General features: G+C 36.2%; 1 protein-coding gene across 1 annotated transcript in view; it reads left to right on the top strand.

The window, feature by feature from the left end:
• Window positions 1–20,763, top strand: part of LOC118673247 (testis-specific gene 10 protein-like) — a 30,740-nt gene extending 9,977 nt beyond the window's left edge. The window contains 9 exon segments of the mRNA XM_036343833.1: window positions 2,242–2,396; window positions 3,003–3,058; window positions 4,384–4,552; window positions 6,533–6,643; window positions 8,955–9,113; window positions 13,764–13,973; window positions 17,835–18,037; window positions 20,353–20,457; window positions 20,613–20,763. Coding sequence (XP_036199726.1) covers window positions 2,242–2,396; window positions 3,003–3,058; window positions 4,384–4,552; window positions 6,533–6,643; window positions 8,955–9,113; window positions 13,764–13,973; window positions 17,835–18,037; window positions 20,353–20,457; window positions 20,613–20,763 — 1,319 coding nt within the window.

Raw genomic sequence — 20,763 nt, 5'->3', positions numbered from 1 at the left:
GAACAAGAGAGCAAAGTGTTTTAAAAAGGAGGGTAGTGTCAATTATCAGATGCTTTCGAGAAGCAAAGTAAGACAAGGCTGAAAAGATGTTGATTGGATTTGGCACGTTGGAGGTTTTGGTAACACCCACAAAGTTTAGATAGAGTGTTGGATGTGGAAGGTGGAATAGGTTGAGGAATGACTGGGAAGTGAGGAAGTAGAGAAAGGAGAGAGTAGAGTCTCTTAAAAAGTTTGGCTACTAAGAGCGGCAGAAAAATGGGGCGTATGTAAGAGTGGTATGTAAGATTGAGGATTTTGTTTTTTAAAAGCTAGGAAGTACTAGAGCTGTTTCAGAGCTTTCATTTATGTATTTATCTTATGCCAGTGGGAATGAACTCAGATATCTGAACACTCAAAACATGTGGTTTGCCTGAAAGATAGTATTGCCCGGAAAAGGGAATTGATATAGTCTCGGGTACTATATAGATCATCCTCTTGGCATATGATACTGCCTCTCTTAGTGCTGCACTAGATGGCCGTGGACAGGGATTAGCTTAGAGGTCCAATCTAGCAGAGCTTCCCTGGTAGAGCTCTAGACCAGTGGTTCTAAGCTTCGGTGTGTGTCAGAATTCCTGGAGAGCTAGTACAGACCACTGAGCCCGGCTCCTAGAGGAGGACATGGACAAGGCTTTTGTATCTTTACCGTTTTGCTCAAGTGGTTCTCAAGCTGTGTTGTGCATTAGAATCATGTGGGAGGGGTGCTTGTTAAAACATAGTTGCTCTATCAAAACAACAATGCGGTATCTCACACCTGTCAGAATGGCTATCATCAGCAAATCAACAAACGACAAGTGCTGGAGAGGATGCGGAGAAAAGGGAACACTCGTGCACTGCTGGTGGGAATGCAGACTGGTGCACCCACTATGGAAGACAGTATGGAGTTTTTTCAAAAAGTTAAAAATGGAACGCCCATTTGACCCAGTGATCCCACTTCTAGGAATATATCCCAAGAAACCAGAAACACCAATCAGAAAGGATATATGCACCCCTATGTTCATAGCAGCACAATTCACCATAGCTAAGATCTGGAAACAGCCTAAGTGCCCATCAGCAGATGAATTGATTAGAAAACTGTGGTACATCTACACAATAGAATACTATGCTGCTGCTGCTGCAAAAAAAATTCTTACCATTTGCAACAGAATGGATGGAACTGGAGAGCATTATGCTAAGTGAAATAAGCCAGTCAATGAAAGAAAAATACCACATGATTTCACTCATTTATGGATAATAAAGACCATTATAAACTGATGAACAAAAATAGATACAGAGGCAGAGCAGCATCGAACAGACTGTCAAACTACAGTGGGAAGGCTGGGGAGGGTTAGGGGGGGCGGGAGGGGGGGGGTAAGAGATCAACCAAAGGACTTGTATGCATGCATATAAGCATAACCAATGGACATAAGACATTGGGGGGTAGGGGAGGCTGGGGGAATGTCAAGGGGGGGGGGGAGGAGACATATGTAATACTCTTTGTAATACTTTAAGCAATAAAACAAAATTAAAAAAAACATAATTGCTCTGCCCACTCAGAATTTGTCATTCAGTGGGTCTGGGTTCCCAGATGATGCTGATGCTGCTGGTTGAGAAAACACAGCTTGAAAACCACTAAATGATGTACCTATAATGTAAGCCTTCGGCATGGACATTGGCTTGCCAGTGTTTTCACAAATCGAATTAGACATCCTGGGTGATTTTTTTTCTAGGACTTTTTAGAAAAAAATCAGAAAAATTTAGAAAATCAGAATATTAGACGAGATTTGATTCTGAAGATAACCTAATTGAATATTTTATTAAGCTCTATTAGTTACCACCTTATATGCAGCAGTGATTCTAGTGTAGAGGGGAGGGGAAGTTAGGGGGGGAGTGGTGTTTTAGTATTCCACCCAACTTCATCCTATGCTCTCCTCTCCTGCCACACATGTAAATCTACTTTAAGAATTTGAAATATAGAGCTTTCCTTTGCTATTCTTATTCAGATGTGTTAATTGTGCTTTTACATTTATGAGTCATTTAGAATTTCCTGATTCATCTTAGTTTTTAATCACTAACAATAAAAGCCATGTTTTTATTTGGAATACAGTACTTATTTTTAGTCATTGAATATAATATAGCAGAACTTACTTTGAAAAATATTTCAATCTGCTTGAACAGGAAAGAATGATCTTGATTTAAAATATGCCTTTATGATTACATATTTAGATAATTTTACAAGGCGAAGTATTGCCCGGCAAGAAGAAATTAGCACTCTTGGTGCAACCTTCAATGATCTGGCTAAAGAAAAGGAATGCCCACGTGCACGGTCGGATAAAAAATCCGAGAATATTGCATCCCGTGGAGAGAATTTGACACTGAAAGTATGTCCTGAGAGCTGTGGTTTAAAAGAAATGTTTGCACTTGAATCTTAATCAAATAATGGGGTTCTCTCAAATGTTTTTTTTTTCTAGAGAGCTGAAACAAAATCTGATTTTGAAATATTTCAGGGTAGTCTTAAGAAATATGTGTTATTTCTCCCATCAGTTTGTGATTAACAGTCACTGACAATAACTAATTCAAATATCAAAATGTGAAACATGATAATAAAGCAGCGAGACTGATTTCTTTTTAAAGCACACCAGAACTTATACCTCCAGGTAGCCACCATGGGAGTCAATATGTTTATTCAAACTGCCTTTGTGGTTGTGTTCAGAACTAGATGCACATTTCACAACGTCCTTAGCCATTGACCATACAGACCATATAGAGTTGGTAAAAAAGCTGGATGATCATCTCCATCCCTCGGTTTTCGTTGTTCAAACAACATAAAAGGTGTGCCCAAAAGGCAGAGAAATGTTGATACCCCTTTCTAGCTCATAAACTGATTCTGAAGGCAATTCCAGCACTGTCTTCTATAAATGTTTTAAACTGAAATAACAGTTTAAGATAGATAATTTTTTTTATTTCATTTTATATTACTTTTCAAGGAAAAGGCCATTTCAGGCATGAAGAATATTATCCCTGAGACAAAACAGGCATCAAGGTAAACCGCTTATTCAATAAGAATTTGGATACTTATTTTGCTCTAGGCAAAAGGTAGTAAAAAAACAAGGGGTTTAGTGTTATGTATAGAGTTTGTAAGTTTCTAATATTGGAAGGAGGCCTAAGTATGTGTAGGGAAGTAAAGGATCTGGTGTTTGCCAAGGAACGGGAAGGAAAGCACATTCGAGGTAGAAAGGATAGCAAAGAACCATAAAGAACCTCAGATAATGTTCAGGAGCCTCTTGAATGACAAATAGGTGAGTGTTGGAACCCAAAGTGTGAGGAGATGTGAGGGAGGAAAGGCTAAACACAGAGGCCTGTGTTACAGACAAAGGAGTCTTGACTTTATCCTTTGGGAAATAAGAATTCATGAAAGAATTTAGAGGAGATTTTTGCATTAGAAAGATTACCCAGGCTGAAGAATGATGATAGATTGGGGTTGGGAAGTGGGGAGATGGCTAAGGTGCTTGCAAGGAAGAAAATCTAGGAAAGTGCCAGGTTTTGGGCTGGGAATGAATACTGGGCATGTAGAAAGTATGGGAAAAGATGATTTTCCTCTGAATTACAAGACACCTGTAGATATGTCTTAGAAGCAATTAAATATGAGTCTGGAGTCTAAGGAAGAGGCTGAGGCTGGAGATAATGATTTCAGAGTCATCTGGGTATAGATGGGTTTTGGAGCCATGGATATGAATAGTATTTGTCTGAATGAAGGTTAGAGTAAGAAGAATCAGAAGGCTAAGAGTTAAGCCAGCCGTGGGCAAACTACGGCCCGTGGGCCGGATTCGCCCGTTTGAAATGAATAAAACTAAAAAAAAAAAAAAAAAGACCGTACCGTTTTATGTCATGATGTTTACTTTGAATTTATATTAGTTCACACAAACACTCCATCCATGCTTTTGTTCCGGCCCTCCGGTCCAGTTTAAGAACCCATTGTGGCCCTTGAGTCAAAAAGTTTGCCCACCCCTGACTCAGAACTATTAAGTTTTAAGAGGGCAGTGGAAGAGGAACCTGCAAAGGAGACTAAGCTATGGCATCTAGAAGTAGGATGTAAGCTTTCTTATATTTGAATGTCATAAGTTTTTAAATACTTAGCTAATCATTGACTATTATGTATATTTAGCATCCTCTTTTTCATTGTGAAATGTTGGCAAACATAGAGAAACTCCAATGCACTATCTTTGCCGTATTTATTCCTATAAATTTAAATGTTTAAAACTTTTTCAAATGTTTTCTTGCTAATTGTCCCTCTTCTGTCATGTGAGAATTTGTTGTTCTGTTTTGGTAAAATGTCTCCTCTTATGTACTGTCTGATTCGTGCAATAGGCAGTCTACTGAAGTGCTGATTAAGCGTAAACAAGACATTTCCAGGATGCGCCGCCAGTTGGATGAAACAAAAGATGAACTGGCTCAGATTGCCAGGAAAAGAGAGATCTTGGCTCGTAAGAATGACAATCTCCAAGAACAGTTTTCTAAAGCTAAAAAAGAAAACAAGGTATATTTGTTCCTAGTATCTTTTTCTCCAAGAAAATATATATTTCTTCTGAGGCTCGGTTCTCCTTTCATTCTGCAGAAAAGCTCAGGCTTTGAAACCAGCCATTTTTGACCTTTATTACACAATATGACACATAATTTCTAAATGAGATTCTCAGACACAAAGTGTTAAATATTAAGGAAAAGAGGGAACAGGAGATATAATAGATTTGTATTAAACCTTAGAAGTACTCAACAAATGAAGGTAAAAATCTTAAGAAACTTTTGAGAAAATCATAGACTTATTTGATAGACTATTATTCTGTCTGAGTGCATGAACTATGCCACATTTTTTGGTTCTCTTTAGCACTAATTCTTTTCAGGAAAATTTCTTTTATAATTAATTACTTCCTCTCTAAGCCAATGCACTTTATCCACATTTCTCATTTCCAATATCATTATTTTAATTGACCACTAAAAGTGGTCAAATTTTATTTGAAATCTTTCTTCCCTTCTGAAAATTCTTCAGTCCCAATTATTTCCGCCGTTTGCTATCACTCTTAGTATGTTTAGTTTGCATCATAAAAGTCTGTGTTTTTTATTTTTTAACTATATTTTTATGGATTTCAGAGAGGAAGGGAGAGGGAGAGAGAGAGATGGAAACATCAATGATGAGAGAGAATCATTGATCGGCTGCCACCCACATGCCCCACACTGGGGATTGAGTCCACAACTGGGGCATGTGCCCTGACCAGGAATCGAACCATGACCTCCTGGTTCATAGGGAGGCAGAAGAGTGGGAAGTTTAAGACTCACATGAGTTTCAATCCCCTTGCCTCATTTAACTTCTCTGAATCTCAGTATATCATATGTAAAAATGGAGAGTAAATAAGAATATGTATAGAAAGCACTTATTAGAGAGTCCAGCATAACCAGTTGATAAATATTTTGTAGGCTCTTGTTGGCTTACTATAGTATTATAATCACTTTCTTGCTTTGTTAACATTTTATAAACATTTTTTGTAATCAGAACAAAATTAGTATCATAACAAGTTTCATATGTTCAAGAGTACTTTTTTCTTTTGTTTGGGTCATAGGCCCAGGGTAGAAGATGGATCCCTCTGTAGACCACAGATTGAGAACCTATATCACAGATTTGGAAAACAGAAACCTTAAAAAATGTCACCCTCAATACCACGATTTTTAACAAATTGGGATGATGTATTTTTAGTATTTTATCCTGATTTTTGTTCACTAATTATAGATGGATATTTTTCTTTGTATTAAAAATTATTCACAACATTTTTCATAGAGATGTAATGTTCTTTGTAGCTATGCCATTAGGTAGATACTATTATTTACTGCATCATTAACTTAATGTGAAAAAATATTGTTAATATAACAAACAATGCCTAATGAACATTCCTTTCCATTAAATTGTATTAGATTTAATTTCAAGCTGAATCAAAACTTATGAAGTTTTTTTTAATTGGACATTTTCAAATGTAATGAATATGCAATTATCCATCTCCCATCTTCAACAAAAAGCAATATATTTGACTTTCTTGTTTTTATTAGTATTTCAAAATGTCTCTCGAGATATCACCAGATAGCAGATCACAGATTTGCTTTTTATAAATTTGTGTTTACTCCAATGATACATGGAAATGTCCATTCCTTGTATAACAGAATAGCTTTAAATCCTTGCTAATTTGATAGATAAAATACTATTTCATTGTCTCAATTAGATTACTAGTACATTTTTAAGCTTTTTAAAGTATTATCCTCTTGAGCTCCCTTTTTGTGAATTATCTGTTTGGGTTCTTTGCCCATTTACTGTTTGGACTCATATTTTCTCACTTTTTATGTAAGCTTTATATAGTAGGTATATTAACACTAACTTTTCATATTATGATTATTTTAAAATTTATTTATGATGTATTTGATATAGAGCTATTTTTAAAAAGTTTTTTTGTAAAATCCAGCTATCTTTTTTTCATAGGCACTGTCTAAACAATTGAATGATACACATAATGAACTTAATGATATAAAACAGAAGGTCCAAGATACTAATTTGGAGGTTAACAAGCTAAAAAATACATTAAAGTCTGAAGTACGTATATATTTTTTCCCTCTTTGCTAATGATACCCTAAGAGTGTTCACTAAACTTATTGATCAGTTCTACTCATGGAGAGAGCTGAATCGAGCCTTCCTTTAATGCATACCATATTTTAGTGTTGACAATGATGGGTTGACAATTACGGGTTAACTGTATATGTCCAGAAAGAAGCAAAGACATCTTGAAAGAGGAGAGAGGTGGAGAAGACCAAAAAGCAGTTTCACTTTTTCTATGTTGTTGCCTATCTTGGACCCCAGACTACTCTGGCTGCTTTGAACAGATACAAAGAAAGGGTAAAATATGGCTTCTTAGTTGCCACAAGGAAGGGGCACTAAATGGTTAAAGGGCAGGAGAGACGTTTTATGGCAATTATTTTTCATCACTTGAACTTTGAACCTATATCACCTAGTCACAAAACTAAATTTAATATAAAAATGAGTTCCTATCTTTGAGGAATCCTAGTTGTTATTGGGGAGACTGTACATCCATACCTAATTACATAAAGTTATAAGGCCATTTTAAGAAAATGACCTAAATAATAAGTGCTACAGAAACTTAAAGAGAGTAAAGATAGACATGGGTTAAATTTAGTTTATGTATATTGTACCATGTACCTCCCAAGTACCTACTCTGTATACAACTGCAATTTTAAGTAAAATGGAAAATACAGGTCCCTGGCACATTTGGAGTATCTGAATCTTGAAAGCCAAACAGTAGTTTGGCTTGTTAACATATTAACTGTCTTTACAGTAGTCAAGGTACATCAGGTCACAAGGTGGCGATATTAACTGACTTTCAGCCAGACTCATGATTTATTATATTTGTGAGAATTTAAATCTGTTTTGAAAGCCTTACAGAGTGGGATGTTGTTTGGTTATTTTATTTAGACCACTGTTTTTGATCGGGGAATGCACTGTTTATTAACCGGTAGGAAAGGAGATCCAGTGCCTTTTAAATTAATTACCAAAGTTATGAAATACTTTTTAGAATTGGCCAAACCATACTACTAAAATATGTTTTTAAATATAGCTTCAAAATGATTACTCAACATAGTATATTATTTGTGGAGTTGTTTTCTTCTAGAAATAAAATCCTACTTTAGTCAAGATGACATGTTAGAACTTTTAAGGTTTTAAAAATGTGATTCTATACCCAATATATACCAGGATGTATATTTTTATAAATTGTGTTTATTGACATAGGTTTGATATTGTACTTCTGAGCTATTTAAGGCAAGTTATTAGAACAGTGAGTAAAAATGGATCATAGAACAGTCCATGATGAAGAAAATTAAGGCTGGGGTACTGAATTAAAAGTAGGATTCAGACAGGAAACGCACTAAGTCAAGAGAATTATCAGAAGTTGATGCTTAACATAACCAATGGACATAAGACACTGGGGGGTAGGGGAGGCCAGGGGATTGTCAAGGGCGGGGGAAAAAAAAGGAGACATATGTAATAATCTTTGTAATACTTTAAGCAATAAAAAAAAAAGAAAAAAAAAAGAAGTTGATGCTTAAGATATGCAAGCAGTCAGAAGCTCTGTAGCCAGTACCACTCAAAGTTGTCAGGAACAAGGGAACAGATAGATACAAATGGTCAGGCCAAGGCAGAAGCAAATATAAGAACACTAGAGGCCTGATTAACAAATTTGTGCACAGGTGGAGTCTAGCCGGCCTGCCCCAGGCTGGGCCGGCAGGGGGGTGGGGACATGGGAGGTTGGCCCACTGGGCCAGCCAGGGGTGGAGCTGCAGGAGGTCAGCCAGCCCCACCCCCGATCAGGGTTGGGGGAGCCAATGGGAGCCCCTGATCAGGCCCATTGGTCGTTCTGGTCATTCCGTCATTCTGGTTGCTTGGCTTTTATATATAGAGATGTTCATCGAGGTCCTGGGCAGATCCTGATCCCACTCCCTTTTGTTAATTACAGGAGGACCAGTTTTCTAAATTGAGAGGGTAGGTAGGTGGGATTGCTCAAGGTCATGATTCTCATGGCAAGTAAATTCCCAATAACCTGGCAAATAATGTTTAATTATATATTGAACATTTTACATCTTTTTAAAATATTTTTTTATTGATTTCAGAGAGGAAGGGAAAGAGAGACAGAAACATCAATGATGAGAGAGAATCGTTGATTGGCTACCTTCTGCACTCCCCCGACTGGGGACCGAGCCTGCAACCCAGGCATGTGCCCTGGCTGGGAATCGAACCGTTGACCTCCTGGTTCATAGGTTGATGCTCAATCACTGAACAACCCGGCCGGGCCGTTTTATATCTTTTAAAGTAATACCTAAGATTTGCTTTTCAGGAATGTGAGAACTGGCAAAAGATGGGCCAAGTCCAAAAAGCCAACAAAGATGCTGAAAACTTGGAAAATAAGGCTGAGCAAGCAGAGGCAGATAACAATACCTTCAGCTTAGAACTTATCTCTAAAAAGGTAGATACCCTCCATAGAGAGGTCGAGCAGGTGAGTTTGGGAAAATGTGCTTGTAGTACATCTTGCATCACATTTAAGAGTTTTGTTTGGCTTTCCATAAATTAAATATATAAGCAAACACTTAATATGCCTTAAGTATACTGTGAATGTAGCCTGGTAACTGTTCTTATACCCACTCTGGTTCTCCTGTAATCTACCACCTGCCCTACAACGAGAACAATCTGTAGTACGTATTAAAATTAGTAACTATTTCAAACCTTCCAAAAAAAGTGCAAAAACAGGTAATATAAAACACACGCTTCTGCCCTCCTCTCAAGCTTAAGGATGCTACATTTTTCCTTATTTGCTTTAAGTCTCTCTTTATTTAAAGAAACAAAACATTACAAGATCCAACTCCTCATCCTTTCCCCTTCTCCTTCCCTCACAGTTAGTGTGTATAAGGTTCCTGTCAGTTGTAGAACTCCTTGGCATATGTTTATACTTTTCTACATATCTATCACCCACAGATAATGAATAATGTATGCTTTAAGTTTTTAAAAAGTGATAAAATACTATAGCAATCCATTTGCAACTTGCATTTTTTTGCTCAATATTATAATTTTGAAGTTTATTTTGATACAGTATACATCTAAACAATTGCATCTATATTCACTGTATAAATATTTCTTTTTAAAATGTATTATATTGAAGGAAATGCCAGATTCCTCTTTTATGAATTTTCTCTCAATTTTCTGGAACACATTTTCTTAAACTCTCCTATTTTTCTATTGAGTTATCTTTTCATACTGATTTAAAAGAACTATACATATTCTTTATAATAATCCTTTTAAAGACGTTAACAGTTATCTTCTCCTTTTCACTGTGCTTGCAATATAAATAGAAGCTTTAAGTTCTTGTGCTGCTGGAATTAGTCAACGTTTTACCCTATGTCTTCGTTAAGAAATTCTTACTATCCCAAGACCAGAAGGATATTTTATTACATTATCATATAAAAGTTCTGAAAGTATGTGAAATTTTGCCCGTCACATTTAAATCTTTAATTTACTTGAGATTGATTTTGTATATAGTTTATCTCTATTATGGCTGTAGTCTTTTCCTGATTGCTGAGTATAAACCATGCATCTGTGTGTGTGTGTGTGTTTGCACGCGCATGCTTCTTTTTTTAAATTTATTTTTATTGTTGACACTATTCCAGATGTCCCTATCTCTGCCCCTGCCCCCGTTGCCCACCTCCATCTCCTCTGGCCATCACCACACTGTTGTTTGTCTATGGGTTATGCATGTTTTTTTGACAAATCCCTTTACCTTCTTTCATCTAATCCTCCCAGCCCCATCCTTCTGACAGCTTTAAGACTGTTCCATGTACCCATGCCTCTGTTTCTATTTTGTTCGTAAGTTCTGAGACCATACATTTATCTTTCTCTGACTAATATTTCACTTAGCATAACGATCTCCAGGTCCATCCATGCTGTCACAAAAGGTAAGACTTCCTCTTTTATGGCTGCGTAGTTTTCCCTGGTGTAAATGTACCAGAGCTTTTTTTATCCACTGATTTACTGATGGGCATGTGGGCTGTTTCCAGATCTTGGCTATTGTAGATAATGCTGCTATGAACATTGGGGTACATATACTCTTTCATATTGGTGTTTCAGTAGATTATATTCCCAGAAGTGGGATCACTGTGTCAAAAGGCAGTACCATTTTTAAAGTTTGAGGAAACTCCATATTGTTTTCCGCAGTGGCTGGACCAGTCTGCATTCCCACCAACAGTGCACTACGGTTCTTTTTTCTCCACATCCTCGCCAGCACTTGTCATTTGTTGATTTGTTGATTCTGGCAGACGTGAGGTGACATCTCATTGTGGTTTTAATTTGCATTTCTCTAGTGATTAGTGATGTTGAGCATTTTTTCATGTCTCTTGGCCATCTGTATTTCCTCTTTGGAGAAGTGTCCACTTAGGTCCTTTACCCATTTTTTAAATTGATTGCCTTCCTGGTGTTGAGTTGTAGAAGTTCTTTATGTATTTGGACTTCAACAGCTCAACACTAGGAAGTCCTTTATCACATGTCCCATTGGCAAAATGTTTTCCCATATAGTGGGTTCCCCTTTCAATTTGTTGAGGGTTGCTTTTGCTGTGCAGAAGCTTTTTAGTTCAATATAGTCCCACTTGTTTATTATTTCCCTTGCTCAGTGAGACATATCAGCAAAAATATTGCTATGAAAGATGTCTGATATTTTACTGCCAATGTTTTCTTCTAGAATTTATATGGTTTCATAACTAACATTTAAGTCTTATCCATCCTGAGCTTATTCTTTGTGTACGGTGTAAGTTGGTAGTCTAGTTTCATTTTTATGCATGTGCCTAATTTTCCCAACAATTATTGATGAAATTGTCTTTACCCCATTGTATGCTCTTGCCTCCTTTTTCAAATATTAGTTGACCATAAAGGCATGGGTTGATTTCTGGGCTCTCTGTTCTGTTCCATTTATCTATATGCCTGTTCTGATGCCTGTCCTAGGCTGCTTTTTTGAATTCTAGCCCAAATATTTATTAACATTTTAATCATAGTTTCCATATATTTATTCTCTGTGTTTTGATCTTTTAGTTTATTCTTCCCTCTTAAGCTCTATTAGTCTTTTCTTAGATATATTCATTAATTTTTCACCTTTATGACTACTTTTTCTTTCTTTCTAGAAGTACTATTTGAGTTCTTCATATCTACTTTCCAATTTTTCTTTAATGTCTTTTAAACTGTTTTTTTTTTAAAGTCTTCACTGAGGATATTTTTCCATTGATTTTTAGAGAGAGTGGAAGAGAGAGAGAAAGACAGAGAGAAATATCGATCTGAGAGAAATACATCGATTGGTTGCCTCCTGCCGAGCCTTGATCAGGGCCTGGGCCGGGGAGGAGCCTGCAACCGAGTTATGTGCCCTGGACTGGAATCCAACCCAGGAACCTTCAGTTCTCAGACCAACGCTCTATCCACTGAGCTAGGGCTTTTCAACGTTTAAGCATGTCCATTTGCTTCCTGCTCTGGGTTAGTTTTCTCATTTTGGGCATGTGAGAATTTTTCTTCCTTGCAAGCACATTTATGAATTACAAAAATAATATTTTGTTTTATTTTTATCTTAGCCTTTAAGAGAAGGTTTTCCTCTTAATCAACTAACTTACTTAGAACTGGAAACATACAGAGTAATCTTTTCAAAACACAAAACTGATTGCATCACCTCCTTCTTTTAAGACCTTTCAGTGGATAAACACCTCATTTTTACAGTAGCTTTCTGTCTTGTAAGTTTTGTATACCTTTTCAGTTGTATCCCCTATCACTCTTCCCAGTGGTCTCTAAGCTCCAGCCATACTAACCTTGTCTCTGTTCTTGGAGTATGTCATTTCCCCTCTCTCTACACACTCCCTCCAAAGCTTTGCACTTAGCATTCCTGACTTGAAAAGTGACTCTCCCACCAGTGCACACGGTATACGGTATATCTACTCACCTTTCAGATCTCATCCAGCTCAACTGCCATTTACTCAGGAAAACCTTTTCTGACTTCCCTGCCTCTCTCAGTTTAGGTCACTTTCCTTTCTTTATACACGTTTTGCTCTAGAAGTAGTTGCTTAATATGGATTAATATATTCACCTGTGTGATTATTTGATTGATGCATGACTCCTTCATTGTCTGAAAGTTTTATGAGAGCAGAGATCATTTTGCTTACCCATTGGATATGCATTTAGGCACATTTACTGGAACACAGAATATATTCAATAAATAAAGAATGGATGGATAAATGGGTGGGTGGGTAAATGGATGAATAGAAAATTATTTTAAGAATGAGTGAGAAATAGAGTGAGTGAGGCAGGAAGGGAAGGGAAAGGTAGGAGTGAATTGTGACCAAATAATTTATTCCAGGAGAAATTTTTTTGAGCATAAAAGGAGTTGTAAAAGCAGGAAAATGTCTTTATTTGCTTCTCAGTTTTGTTATTTGCCTCTCAGTTTTGTTCTTCACATAATAGCAAATACTTCTCCGTAGGTGACAGTGTACCTTACACAGACTTTTTATTTTCCTCTGAAAAGGAGGTAATTATCTTGAATGTTTGAAAGTGTTTCTATAACTTGAATCTCATATTACCATTTTAAAAACATACTCTTACTTTTCATAATATGGATATGTTTTTAATTTATATTTGCCCAGAGTCTCTTTTCCTTGGTATTATTAAGTACTAGAGTGGTATCAGTCCTCATTTTATGATATTATAGCTGATATCAACATGTTTTTCAAGAATTAGAAAATGAGTATTGTGCATGAAATAGTGGCAAATGTTTTGTCACTTTGTTTCTAAAAACAACAATAATATTTATATTACAGAATAATTGAAACTGGCAAATATAGACAGGACTGTAGACCAAACATGTATATATCTCTACCAACTTTGGGACTGAGACTTTTAAATGGGGAAAAGTTATTTTCCAAGTATGACAGTTGATCACTTTACTCATAGATTTTATATAGAGAAATGTGAAACCTCAAATTATGTTTCCCATAGTGTTTTGGACATATATTACTACCTATATCATCTAAAATTCCTTATACTATAAGTGTAGGTTCATTTAAAAATTGGCACATTTTGTGTTTCATATCGTAGTCTTTTTCCAAGTTAAAAAATAATGTGGTTTTTGTAGCACTTGAATGCAGAAAGGTCTTACAAGTCCCAGATTTGTACCTTACATAAGTCTCTTGTGAAGATGGAAGAGGAGCTTCAGAAGGTTCAGTTAGAAAAGGTGTCTGCCCTTGCAGACTTGTCTTCCACAAGGGAACTTTGTATTAAACTTGACTCAAGCAAAGAAATTCTTAATCGACAGCTGGTTGCCAAAGATCAAGAAATTGAAATGGTATGTAATGCATTAAAATGTTTTTCATATTTCTGTTACTATAAAATTACTATAAGTTTAGAAAGCAAGTTTTTAAAAATAAAATATTACATCAAGCCATGCCTTTCATCTTTAGATTCTATTTTTTCAGTCCAAGGGATTAATTTGACAGCTGCATTTGAACAATTCAAGTACAAAACAAATCCTCCTTTGAATACTTAATTTTATATTTACTTTTAGCCAGAAGAATTATAAAACACATTTACATACCAATCAGCTAAGAACTCATGAGGTTGAGGTTTATCCAGCTAAGTTATAACTTTAATGACATCCTTTTAAGCTAAATTTATTTACTAATTGGGTTCTTTTGAACTGTAATTGAGTTGATTATATCTACATGTCCCTGAAATTGTGCTTGCTGCTGTGAATATGCTGTGACTGTAACCTGCAAAAGATACACGCTCCTGCCCTCAAGGAACTTTCAGTATTGACATGCAAGTAATTTGGGATGAAAGTTATACTAATAAATACTTGAGGTTTCAGACAGGGAGTTCCTATTTAGCCTGTGGCTGTTGGAAGGAGTTCACAAGGAAGTGCTAAGGAATGTAGAAGAGATGAGGCATTTCCTTCAGAGGGAACAACAACATAGGGAATATATGGAGGTAAAAAGGAATTCTTCAGTGAATAGTAAGTAATTTTCCATGCCAGTGTGGCATGCCTGGGAGGAAATGGCTGGAGATGCATCTAGACCAGTGGTTCTCAACCTTCTGGCTCTTTAAATGCAGTTCCTCATGTTGTGACCCAACCATAAAATTATTTTCGTTGCTACTTCATAACTGTAATGTTGCTACTGTTATGAATTGTAATGTAAATATCTGATATGCAGTATGGTCTTAGGCGACCCCTGTGAAAAGGTCCTTCGACCGCCATAGTGGTCGCGACCCACAGGTTGAGAACCGCTGATCTAAAGAGATAAATGGAGACCAGATCCTAAAGGAATATATATATACAAGTTGCATAGTGTAATTGAAGCATCAACAAATTTTGGTCACATTTACATTTCTGTTATTATCAAATCCTATTGAAATTTTAGTTTTGTTAGTCTACTGTTCGTTAGGAGGATATGTGGCATTTGAGAATCATGTAGCTGGTTCCTGTCAGAATGCATTGTTAATATTTATTAATGAAGCATATGCCAGTATTGTCAAACTCACCTTAAGTTATTTTTTATTTCAGCAAGAACATTTTTTAGCAATAACATTTTAATGATGAAAATAACTCATGAATAGATATTCACTGTAAAAATTCAAATGCTATGTCCTTAATTTTTCTTTAAAAACACTTTTTACCTGGCATTTTCAAATGGGAAAAGTAATGCATTTTATAATAACTGAAACACATATTATTTTTTAGTTTTCATCCTTCATTTTTTAAATAATAGCTATCCTAATGGGTAAGTTGTCAGGCTAATTCTCATTGTATTTTAAAATGCTTCTGGCATACATTTTTTGCCTTGAAAATCTATATATGTTTATCCCCATAATTTATAATTTTCAGGGCAGAGACCATCATACTTATCTTTGTATTTCTTTAGCTATACTATGCATGTAGGAGCACAAATACTTTTTACAAAAATTTATTGGGGTGACATTGTTTATTAAAATTTTATAGGTTTTCTGTATACTTTGAGAGTTTTTTTTATCATAAATTCATACTGGATTTTATAAAAAGCTTTTTATGCATCTCTTGATAAGATCATGTTGTTTTTAATCCTTCATTTTATTTATGTGGTATATCACGTTTATTGCTTTGCGTATATTGTACCAACCTTGCATTCCTAGTATAACTCCCACTTGATAATGTTTTATGATTTTTTAGTATATTGATGAGCTCAGTTTGCTAATATTTTGGTGAAGATTTTAGCATCTATGTTCATCAGGGATATTGGCCTGTAATTTTCCTTTTATATGGTTTTTGGAATTAAGATCATTCTGGCCTCCTAAAATGAACTTGGGAATCTTCCCTTCTCATGAATTTATGGAATATAGTTGGAAAAGGATAGTTTTATTTTTTATGAAATGTTTGGTAAAATTCAACCATGAAGGCATCTAGTCCAGGACTTTTGTTTGTTGGGAGTTTTTGATTATTGCTTCAATTTTGCTAGTTATAATTTTGGAAGATTGTATGTTTTTAGGATTTTATCCATTTCATCCAGTTTGTCCAACTTGTTTGCATATAGTTGCTCATAATATTTTCTAACATTCCTTTGTATTTCTTTGGTGTTAATTTTCTCTTCTTTCATTTCTAATTTTATTTGGATTCTTTTTTTTTTTCTTCTTGTTAAGTCTGGTTTGTCAATCTTATTTATCTTTTCAAAGAACCAGCTCTTGGTTTTATTTATCTCTTGTATTTTTTTTCTCTATTTTGTTTCTTTCTGTTCTGAGCCTTATATTCCTTTCCTTCTACTCACTGTGCGCTTTGTTCATTATTCTTTTTTAAGTTCCTTTAAGTGTAAGTTAGATTGTTTATTTGAGCTTTTTCTTGTTTCTTGAGACAAGCCTGTAATGCTATGAATTTCTCTCTTTGGACTGCTTTCACTGTGTCCCATAGATTTTAGGTTGTTGTGTCCTCATTTTCATTTATTTCAAGGTATTTTTTAAAATTTCTTCCTTGATATCATTGTTAGCCAATTGTTTAGTAACATGTTATTTAGCCTCCATGTCTTTGTGTGTTTTTCAGTTTTTTTTCTTGTGATCGATTTCTAGTTTCATACCACCACTGTGGACAGAGTAGATGTTTACTATGAGTTTAATCTTCTCAAATCTATTGAGTCTTTTGTTTTTTTGTACTAACATGTGGTCTACCCTTGAAAGTGTTCCATATGTGCTTGAAAAGAATGTATATTCTGTTGCTTTGTGGTAAAATGTTCTAAAGATATCAATTAAATCTATGTGATCTAGTGTGTCATTTAAGGTGTTGGTTTCCTCGTTGATTTTCTATCTGCAAAATTTATCCATTGTATTGTTAGATTGAAACTTCTTTTTGTATCTACCTTCCCTTCCCCCAATAATTTAATTTTTATTAAATTCTTTATTCTTAGAGTTTTATCTTTTCACATTTTACTTTTTAAGTGCATATATAATTTATTATAATGTGCATTATGAGGTAATTGTAGGGGTGTTTTTAAAATAAACAGTAATCTCTGGTTTACTTCCTTTTGAAGAAACTTTGGCTTACAGAATGTATTCCAGGTTCAAGATAACCTTCGAAAAATGAAGCTTTCCATGGGTTTATGCAAGAGAGAGAATGTGTAACCACCTCTCATCTTCCTTAACAATGGAGTGCAATGGCATTTGATAAGGTGTTAGGTGTTTGTAACTCGCCTCAGTACAAAGTAGTAGTCACAGTATTACGATGTCAGTCTTACAGAAGTCTATAATAATAAAAGCGTAATATGCTAATTAGACCAGATGAAGCCGGGGCTGTGAGGGAAGGGGGGACGGGCGGGGGCGGGGAGCAGAGGGAATCTCAGGTCCTGGGTGCCAGAGGGAAGCCACTGATGGCAGCAGGGGAAGGAAGGCCTACTCTTGCACGAATTTCGTTCATCTGGCCTCTAGTATATAAAAAAATACCAGAGCTGGAAATGGAAATTGTTTGTAGTTTGGGATTCATAACTCATTACTTATTAATGAATTTTCTGATAAAAGAGTTGGGGAAAGTGATACTGTGTGTGTATATCTGGTAAGGAGGACAATATTTCTAATCAAAAAATTAAAAGGGGTTGTTAGTTTATAACAGAATACAGAAATTTTGTAAGTCTCTGATAATCGATCAGTTAAGTGAATGAATGGGAGTAAGTATAGATATATTCCTGTTGTACAGATGGAGAGTGAGTTAGATTATGCTCATTCTGAACTAGAACTCCTCAGGAGTCAGATGACAAATGAGAGAATCTCCATACAGAATCTAGAAGCTTTGCTGGTGACCAATCAAGACAAAGAATATCAGTCTCAGATAGCACTTCAAGAAAAAGAATCTGAAATTCAGCTTCTTAAAGAACACCTTTGTTTGGCAGAAAATAAAATGTGAGTTTGTTCATGATATAATAACAAAGTTATATATCTTTAATTTTTGGTACTTTATAGATTAGTAGATTTTTTTTTAAAAATATATTTTATTGATTTTTTACAGAGAGGAAGTGAGAGGAACAGAGAGCCAGAAACATCGATGAGAGAGAAGCATCGATCGATCAGCTGCCTTGCACGTCCCCCACTGGGGATGTGCCCGCAACCAAGGCACATGCCGTTGACCGGAATCGAACCTGGGACCCTTGAGTCCGCAGGCCGACGCTCTATCCACTGAGCCAAACCGGTTCTGGCAGATTAGTAGAATTTTATAGCTGGAATTTACACAGTTTAATAAAGCATCCATAATCTGCCATTAATTAAACTAAAGATCAGAATACTGTGATTTGACTAAGATTTAGTACTTATTTACATTATATGTTTAGCTAAATTTATTTAAATTTAAGTTTGACCATCTCTGTTGATTATTTCCAATAGAGCTTTGGCTATAATAGAATGTCTGATCTAAACATATTGCCTTTAGGAAATATTATAATCAGATTAGACACAAAAACACTTTTGAAACTAGAAATTGTTTTCTATTTATGGACCCACCTGATATTGCTAACTAACCTTTCCACTTGTCACACAGTCTTTCTTTATGTACCTATCCTTGTACATACTAAGTACCTGGAAGAATTCCTGCATTCACTAAATATTGAAGACTTCCCTTAGAGCAGTGGTTCTCAACCTTCTGGCCCTTTAAATATAGTTCCTCATGTTGTGACCCAACCATAAAATTATTTTCGTTGCTACTTCATAACTATAATGTTGCTGTTATGAATTATAATGTAAATATCTGATATGCAGGATGGTCTTAGGCGACCCCTGTGAAAGGGTTGTTTGACTGCCAAAGGGCTCGCGACCCACAGGTTGAGAACCGCTGGCTTAGAGCATTGATTTTGGCTTTAGTTATTTTCCTTTTTATTGAATTTATTGGGGTGACATGGTTAACAAAAATATACAGGTTCCAGGTGCACAATTCTATCACACATTATTTGTACTCTCTATTGTGTGTTCACCACCCTAAGTCAAGTCTCTGTCAATCACTGTTTATCCCCCCCCATACTCTCTCCCACCTACCCCCACCCCAGCCACCTCTCCCAGGCAACCACCACACTTTTGTGGATGCCCTTTGGGCTGCTGCTGCTTTAGAATCCCTGGCACCATTAGCCGCTTACTCCATGACCCTGGCTGGAAGTTTGGGTAGAAATGCCTGCCTGGATAGTGAATGTTCTGTTATTAAAATTGTTCACCTCTCACAAAAAGTTGGAGACTTTTAGTCCCTGTTCTTATCTATCTCATCTATAACACTTTTTCATCCAGACTCACCTCTGCCTTTCTGTCTGAGTTGGGACTGGGGAAGGACAGGAATCATGCTCTCAGGAATCGGCTCATAGGAGCCCCTGACTAAGCAAAATCTGCAAAGCCAAAGCCAGTTTTCCTCAGAAACTGTTTTCAGGTATAGCAGCTGTCACTGAATCATTCTTTTTAGTCAGTGCAGCTGGGTTGTTGTTGCATCTTCAATGGGTTATGCAAAACCACTTTCTCAAGCTGGTAGGTGGAACTCTGCCTTAGTGAAGCATGCCAAAACTTCACCTGAAAGGGTACATTCTATTTTAGACTGGCTGATAAGTCATATCACTTAGAACTGGTAAACATGATCAACTTTTGTGTTGGTAGCCTCTAAGTTTAGATATTAGCAGTCTAGAATGCAGTCCTGGGAGTGAGCAGAAAGGATAGAGCGTTCTGTATAAGCGGCATTAATCTCCATCATTATCTTCCTAAAGATAGTGTGCCCTGTTACAGGGGGTGTGTGGCATTGTTTAGTCCTAAAGAAGATCCTGTTACATTGAAGAGAGTGTGTACAGGTATATAAAACACTTGGTTCATTTAATATATATAACATCATAATAGTCATGGTGCTAACAAATTCCAGTTTTGATTGGTTGTACAATTTGCATATAATACGTCAAAGTACTTTTATAAAAAATAATTTGCAGTAAATAAATAATCTAGATAGATAATAGATAATATTACTTCATGTAAACACAGGGAAACTGATATAGAGGCGTTTTAACTGATTGAATGTGACTGGCTCAGCTTAAGCTTTCCAAGTAGGCTCCTTTGTGCAGTTAGTGCATCTAAAATTGGCAATACCTCCACAAACACTACAATTTGGCTTGGGTCCAGAAGAGAAAACATTGCCACTATGGTTCAGGGTACCCTAGGAGTCCCAGACATATTTTAAGCCAGTCTTATATTCTTTTACACAGGGCCATCCAGAGCAGAGATGTGGCCCAGTTCAGGAATGTTGTCACGCAACTGGAAGCTGACTTAGACATCACCAAAAGACAGCTAGGGACCGAGCGCTTTGAATGGTAAGCTCTGCAGTATTTCACCTGAGAAGCATTGCTTCTCAGATAACAACAGATAATCCCGTGAGGGGTGAATTGATCTTCGGTTTTACCACAGTATTGGGAATGTCTCTGAATAGGAAGTTTAAAAACTTCTATTTTGAACTTTTTTATGTTAGGGAGAGAGCTGTGCAAGAACTTCGCTGCCAGAATTACTCCCTCAGTGCTTATCATTTGAGTCCTACAATAAAGCCAAATACAAAATGTCGTTCACCGGAACGTGACCAGCACTGACCTGACCGAGGCCTGGAGCGATCACTAGAAGGGTGA

The sequence above is a fragment of the Myotis myotis genome, unplaced genomic scaffold, assembly GCF_014108235.1.
Source record: "Myotis myotis isolate mMyoMyo1 unplaced genomic scaffold, mMyoMyo1.p scaffold_m19_p_18, whole genome shotgun sequence".
Classification (NCBI taxonomy): domain Eukaryota; kingdom Metazoa; phylum Chordata; class Mammalia; order Chiroptera; family Vespertilionidae; genus Myotis; species Myotis myotis.
The sequence above is the reverse complement of the archived record's forward strand: the minus strand, read 5'-3'. Positions and strand labels throughout refer to the sequence as shown.